This window comes from Tamandua tetradactyla, chromosome 3 (assembly GCF_023851605.1).
Source record: "Tamandua tetradactyla isolate mTamTet1 chromosome 3, mTamTet1.pri, whole genome shotgun sequence".
Taxonomy (NCBI): Eukaryota; Metazoa; Chordata; class Mammalia; order Pilosa; family Myrmecophagidae; genus Tamandua; species Tamandua tetradactyla.
The window spans coordinates 80913672-80921376 of NC_135329.1; the positions used below are offsets into that span (position 1 = coordinate 80913672).

The following is a 7705-nucleotide window of genomic DNA, read 5'->3' on the forward strand; positions in this document are numbered from 1 at the left end:
ATTTCTCTCCCATGTTGCCAGGAAGATCCACACCCCTGGTAGTCATGTCCCACGTAGACGGGGAGGGTAGTGAGTCTGCTTGCTGTGTTGGCTGGAGAGAGAGGCCACATCTGAACAACAAAAGAGGTTCTCTTGGGGGTGACTCTTAGGCTTAATTTTAAGTAGGCTTGACCTATCCCCTGTGGGGTTGTTTCATATGAACAAACCCCAAGACTGGGGGCTCAGCCTATAGCTTTGGTTATCCACACTGCTTGTGAGAATATTGAGTTTTCCCCCATTCTCACCATTCCCCGAAGGGGACTTTACAAATACGTTTCCATTCACTGATCAAATCACTCTGGGATTCATCAGGGCATCACCTGGACAAACCAACAAAATCTCATGTCCTATACAAAGTTCAATGTACTTAAGGTGTTCAATCAACTATCTACATAAGTTATATTAGGAGATGCACTAGTCAAAGTATAGATTTGTACCAAATAAACATTTTTTGCTTCAGTCTCACACATTAGTTGATATTTTAAAATATTAAGTACCATCTATTTTCAGCACACTGCAGTAATGACATTCTTTTGTTCTTCCTCATGCAAAAATATTTTTTAAATTTGTACATTTAGTCACTGTCATTATACACTCTAGGCATTCCTAGATTACACCATCTCAATCTTTATTATCTATCTTTCTTTGTGATTTCATTTATGCCCTAGCCCTCCTCCCTCTATCATTCTCATATGCAACGTCATTCAGTGTTTTAACATAACAGTTAGGTAATATTGTGCTGTCCATTTCTGAGTTTTTATATTCAGTCCTGTTGCACAATCTGTATCCCTTCAGCTCCAATTACCCAATATCTTACCCTGTTTCTATCTTCTGATGGTCTCTGTTACCAAGGAAATGTTCCAAGTTTATTCACTAATGTCAGTTCATATCAGTGAGACCATACAGTATTTGTCCGTTTGTTTCTGGCTAATCACAGTCAGCCTAATGTCCTTAAGGTCCATTCATGTTGTTACATACTTCATAACTTTATTCTGCCTTACAGCTGCATAATATTCCATCTTATGTAAATGTCACAGTTTGTTTAGCCCACTGTCTGTTGATGGACATTTTGGCTGTTTCCATCTCTTGGTAATTGTGAATAATGCTGCTATAAACACTGGTGTGTAAATGTCCATTTGTGTCCTTGGCCTCATGTCCTTTGAGTAGAGACAGCATATAGATGGGTCCTGTTTTTTAATCCATTCTGCCAGACTATGTCTTTTGATTGGAGAGTTTAATCCATTAACATTCAGTGTTATTACTGCATGGGTAGTACTTTCTTCTACTATTTTGCCTTCTGGATTTTATATGTCATATCTAATTTTCCTTCTTTTTACCTTTACTCATAGTCTTCCTCTCTACACTCTTCTCCACACCTCTCTCTTCTGTCTTCGTATCTGTCTCTAGTGTTCCCTTTAGTATTTCTTGCAGAGCTGGTCTCTTGGTCACAAGTTCTCTCAGTGATTTTTTGTCTGAAAATGTTTTAATTTCTCCCTCATTTTTGAAGGACAGTTTTGCTGGATATAGAATTCTTGGTTGGCAGTTTTTCTCTTTTAATGATTTAAATATATTATTCTTCTTGCCTCCATGGTTTCTGCTGAGAGATCTGCGCATAGTCTTATTGGGCTTCCCTTGTATGTGATGGATTGCTTTTGTCTTGCTGCTTTCAAGATTCTCTCTTTCTCTTTGACCTCTTTCATTCTGATTATTAAATGTCTTGGAGTACATCTATTTGGATCTATTCTCTTTAGGGTATGCTGCACTTCTTGGATCTGTAATTTTAAGTCTTTCATAAGAGTTGGGAAATTTTCAGTGATAATTTCTTCCAGTAGTTTTTCTCCTCCTTTTCCCTTCTCTTCTCCTTCTGGGACACCCACAACACATATATTCATGCACTTCATATTGTCTTTTCAATTCCCTGAGTCCCTGCTCATATTTTTCCATTTTTTTCCCTATTTTTTCTTTTTCTTGTCGGATTTCAGATGTTCTGTCCTCCAGTTCAGAAATCCTATGTTCTGTCTCTCGAAATCAACCATTGTAGGTTTCCATTGTTTTTTACATCTCTTCTACTGTGTCTTTCATTCCCATAAGTTCTGTGATTTGTTTTTTCATATTTTCAGTTCCTTCTTCTTGTTCTTTCCTTGCCTTCTTTATATCCTCCCTCAGTTCATTGATTTGGTTTTTGATGAGGTTTTCCATGTCTGTTCGTACATTCTGAATTAATTGTTTCAGCTCCTGTATCTCATTTGAATTGTTGGATTGTTCCTTTGCCTGGGCCATATCTTCAATTTTCCTAGTGTGATTTGTTATTTTTTGCTGGTGTCTAGGCATTTAATTACCTTAATTAGTTTATTCTGGAGATTGCTTTCACTTCTTTTATCTAGGGTTTTCTTGCTGGCTGAATTTGTTGTCTATCTGTTTTTTGACATTCCGTTCAGCTTTATCTGGACCTGTAGCTTAAGTTTTGTTTACAGAGGAGAATTTTTCAGCTCTTGTTTTCTTGTTTCTTGCCCTGCTTGTGTGGTGCCTTTCCCCCACACACACACTTAGGAGGGTCTACTTAGATATTATATACCCCAGCCAGATTTTCCCAGACCAACCTGGCCTCCTATCAGGAGGAAAGAGTCACCTGCATCGGTTTTCCCTGAGGGTGGGACCCAGCAGGTTGAAAGACTTTCCTGTGAAGTCTCTGGACTCTGTTTTTCTTATCCTGTCCAGTATGTGGTGCTTGTCTGACTGCAGGTCCCACCAGCATAATGATGTGGTACCTTTAACTTTGGCAGACTCTCCCTGCTGGGGGCGTGGTGGAGACAGAGGAGAGGTTTTAGGCTGGTTCTAATGCCTTCAAATTACCAAGCCCTGGTGTCTGAATTCCTTGATCGAGGGATTCCACCTGGGTGGGGCTTCACCCTTGCCCTGGGGAAGGCACAGGCTCTAGATAAGCCCCCAAAAGAGCTCACTTCTGCGTATGCCTGGGGCAGTTGCAGCCTGAAATGTCCTGCCGCTGTATCCAGAGGTAGTCAATCCTTTGTAATTACACAGCTGCAAAAACCTCTGTTTCCTTTTCTTTTTTCTCCCCTTTTTCTGTCAGTCCGTCCCCGTTGGTGCCGGGGCAAAAATGTGCAACCTCCGCTTTGATCAGGTTCACCTAAGCTGGGGACCTATTTTTAGTAGTCAGAATTTGTTAATTAGTTCCACAGTTGGTGTTTGATTGTGCCCAGTCCCTGCTGCTGGTAAAGTCCTTTCCTTTCTCCTCTGGGAAGCGGCCTGTGGGGGAGGGACGCTGGCCACCACAGCTTTGGGAATTCACGGTTCTGGGGGGTGCTTGCAGCCGGTCCAGCTGGTCCAGACTGGGATATGCTGTGTGTCTCGTCACTGACTTGGCCCCAGGAGCTGTTCTGTACTGTTTCTGGTTATTTAGTAGTTGTTCTGGAGGACGAACTAAAATGCGCACATTGTTAAGCTGCCATCTTGACCCGGATGTGCCTCCGTTTTTTAAGGGTATTTTTTTGTGCAACTGGAATCAGAGGGAGACAGTTTTTCATTATTTTGAAATTGTGACTCCATTGTCTTCTGGCTTCCATCCTTTCTGTCAGCAAGTTGGTTTTCAGTCTTCTTGTTATTTCTTTGACAGTACGCCCCCCTCCAGGGCCCCACTGCCTTCATGTTTCTGTTTGTCTTTGGTTATGAGCTGAAGTTTTGCTATGATGTGGTTTGTAGTGTGTTCTAGTTTACTAGCTGATGGAATGCAATGTACCAGAAATAGAACGGCTTTTAAAAATAAAATTTATTAAGTTGCATGTTTGTAACTCTAAGGCCATGAAAAAACCCAATTAAACCAAGTATATAAAAATGTCCAAATTAAGGCACCAACAAGAGGTTGAAAAAAGGCCAATGAAGTTCAGAGTTTCTCTCTCAACTGGAAAGGCACATGGTGAACATGGCAAAGTCTGCTAGCTTTCTCTCCAGACTTCTTGTTTCATGAAGCTCCCCTTTATGAAAAAGGAACGTATTCCTTCTTTATCACCAAATGTTTCTGACTGCATGGGCTCTTGTAGTTCTCCTGGCTCTTTTTGCTCTTGAGCTTTTTTCCAAGATGCTTCTTCTTTTAAAAGATTCCAATAAAGTAATCAAGACCCACCTGGAATGGGTGAAGTCATATCTCCATCTAATCCAAAAGTTAATACCCACAATTGGATGTGTCACGTCTACATGGAGATAATCTAATCAAAAGATTCCAACCTACATTATTGAATAGGGATTAAAAGAAATGGTTGTCAAAGCAATAGGCTTAGCCCCCAATCTTGGGGTTTGTTCATATGAAACTTAACCCCACAAAGGATAGGTCAAGCCTACTCAAAATTAAGCCTAAGAATCATCCCCAAAAGAACCTCTTTTGGTGCTCAGATGTGGCCTTTCTCTCCAGCCAACACAACAAGCAAACTCACTGTCCTCCCACTCTCTACGTGGGACATGACTCCCAGGAGTGTGGACCTTCCTGGCAATGTGGGACAGAAATCCTAGAATGAGCTGGGACTCAGCATCAAGGGATTGAGAAAATCTTCTCAACCAAAAGGGAGAAGAGTGAAATGAGACAAAATAAAGTGTCAATGGCTGAGAGATTCCAAACAGAGTCGAGAAGTTATCCTGGAGGTTATTCATGCACTTAAATAGATATCACCTTGTTAGTCAAGATGTAATGGAGAGGCTGGAGGGAACTGCCTGAAAATGTAGAGCTGTGTTCTTGAAGATGATTGTATAATGATACAGCTTTCACAATATGACTGTGTGATTGTGAACACCTGTGTCTGATGCTCCTTTTATCTACCTTATCAACAGATGAGTAAAACATATGGAATAAAAATAAATAATAGGGGCAATAAATATTAAAATAAATTTCTATTGAAATGCTAGTGATCAATGAAAAGGGGGGTAAGGGGTATGGTATGTATGAATTTTTTTCTGTTGTCTTTTATTTCTTTTTCTGAATTGATGCAAATGTTCTAAGAAATGATTATGATGATGAATTTGCAACTATGTGATGATATTGTGAATTACTGATATATATGTAGAATGGAATGATCATAAGTTAAGAATGTTTGTGTTTGTTATATTTTTTTAAAAATTAAAAAATTCAAAGAAAAAAAAGAAATGGTTATTCCCACAAGATTGGATTAGTTTAACATGGCTTTTCCAGGGTACATAAATCCTTTCACAAATCTTTGTCATAATGTCTTTTGTTAGTTTCAGCAAATTGGCCATAACCTTCCAAATACTACTTGTGCCGCAATCTTTTTCCTCTCTCCTTCTGGGACTCCTGTTACCCATATGCTAGAAATTTTTATAGCTTCCAGGATGTCTCTTATGCTTTCTCCTTATTTCCCATCTTTCTTTATTCCAAGCTTCAGCCTGGATGTTTTCTACTGGTCATTTTCTAACTTTTCCAATCTTCTCCTAAATTGTATCTAATCTGCTATTAATCCCATTCACTTAGGTCTTAATTACACTTTTTATATTTTCCAGTTTAGAATTTCCTTTTTTAAAAAATATTTTTATGGGCAAACATTCACACATATATTTCATACATGGTATACAATCAGTGATTCACAATATCATTGTATAGTTGTGTATTCATCACCATGATTATTTTTTAGAACATTTGCATCACTCCAGGAAAAGAAATAAAAAGGAAAAACTCATACATCCCTAACCATTTACCCATCCCTCTCATTGGACACTAGTATTTCCATCTACCCAATTTATTTTACCCTTTGTTCCCCCTATTATTTATTTATTACTATCCATCTTTTTTTTACTCATCTATCCATACCCTGGATAAAAGGAGCATCAGGCACAAGGTTTTCATCACACAGTCACATTATAAAAGTTATATCATTATACAATCATTTCAAGAATCAAGGCTACTAGAACACAGCTCAACAGTTTCAGGTACTTCCCTTGAGCCACTCCAGTACACCATAAAATAAAAAAGGGATATCTACATAATGCCTAAGAATAATCTCCAGGATAACCTCTGAACTTCCTTTGAAATCTCTCAGCCACAGAAACTTTATTTTGTCTCATTTCTCTCTACCACCTTTTGGTCAAGAAGGCTTTCTCAGTGCCTTGATGCCAGGTCCCAGCTAATCCCAGGATTTCTGTCCCACATTGCCAGGGAGATTTACACCTCTGGGAGTCATGTCCCACATGGGGGTAGGGCAGAGAGGTCACCTGCTGAGTTGACTTAGAGAGAGAGGCCTCATCTGAACAACAAAGAAGATTCTCGGGTGGTGACTTTTAGGCCTAACTTTAAGTAGGCTTAGCCTGTTCTTTGCAGGAATAAGTTTCATAGGGGTGAACCCCAATATTGAGGACTTGGCCTGTTGATTTGGTTGTCCCCACTCCTGCAAGAATATCAGAGAATTTCCTTTCCCTGTTTTTCCATTTGGATATCAGTTGTTTGGTCTTATCTCCTAGCATCACCATAAAGAATTGCAGCGATGACTTAAGGCTTTGCTTGGTGTTCTTCCCCCAGAGAGCAGTTCTGAGCTTCCAGGTGCTGCTTAGGGAGGGGCAGGTCAAGGTGGTCCAGTCTGGAGAGGCCTCCCCTCCTCAGTAGGCCTAGGAGTTCAAGAAGGTGCTGCTAAGCCTCCACTTCCCTCTTGGCCCCTTGACCTCCAGACATGGCAGCTCAGCTCTCGGCAGATGGTGGCTCCACCCTGGACCCACCTTGGCCCTGCCTTCTCTCCAAGCCTCCGTCTTTACCACCTTGGCGGCTGTCTGATGTCTGCAAGTGGATTTTTAATCTAGCTTTTTGCTGTTTTCCTCTGTGAGGGGGCTGGTCAGTCACAAAGTTGGTTCCTGTTGCCAGGAGTAGAAGTCCTGCTTTTGCTTCTGGAACCCCCATCATGTTTTGAATACTGAAACAGCAGTGAAGATTGAAGGATTCTCTCTCAACATCTATCATGCTTTCACATTTCCTGTTTATCACAGCTACAAATTTTTTCTCACAGAGTATTTAACTCCAGTTTCCCTCATTTGGGATTAATTGCTGCAGGTTTGTGTTCTCATTGGCAACAGCTGCCATAAACTGACTCTCATGTATTGGGGTCCCAAAGGTGCCCCTACTCATCTTTCCATGCATGCGTCCGACATCAGCTCAAGGCATCCCTGGGCTGGCGTCTCTGACCAGCTGCCAGCCTGTGACAAGCCACCTTGGCGACACCTGCAGCAGCATTTGGCATGTGGCAGGGGCCCAAGCATTTATGGAGTCTTGAGGATAAAACTAAGGTGTTTGTGTTTCTTCTGTTTTGTTTATCTGCTTAGATTACCCGAAAATTCAGGCTGAATTCTGAAGGCAAACTTGAACAGACAGTCTCGATGGCAACCACTACACAGCCCCTGACGCAGCATCTTCACGTTACCTACAGGAAGGTGACACCATAGGAGTTGGGCTGCCTGTGCTTGAAGCAGAGGCAGGAGCGCCAGTCCCAGAGGCGTTGGAGGTGCTGCTTCTGGGACCCCCTACTCCTCCCGCAAACCGTGGCTCCGGGGCAGTTATGCCTGAGGCAGAAGGGGTATGGTCAGGAAGCATCCGTGGGATCAGGAATGTTATGCACAGGTCCTGTGGTGGCATAGAAAACCAAATAAAAGGCCTTTATTTTTA

The 7705-nt window shown here is 41.2% G+C and overlaps 1 protein-coding gene across 2 annotated transcripts in view; it reads left to right on the forward strand.

Moving 5' to 3' along the window:
• THAP4 (THAP domain containing 4) overlaps positions 1–7705 on the forward strand; it is a 103472-nt gene extending 95767 nt beyond the window's left edge. For both annotated transcript variants that reach the window (XM_077153382.1, XM_077153380.1), the window contains exon 6: positions 7366–7705. In XM_077153382.1, the coding sequence (XP_077009497.1) occupies positions 7366–7485 (120 nt within the window). In that variant the 3' untranslated portion in view covers positions 7486–7705. The remainder of the gene's footprint in view (positions 1–7365) is intronic.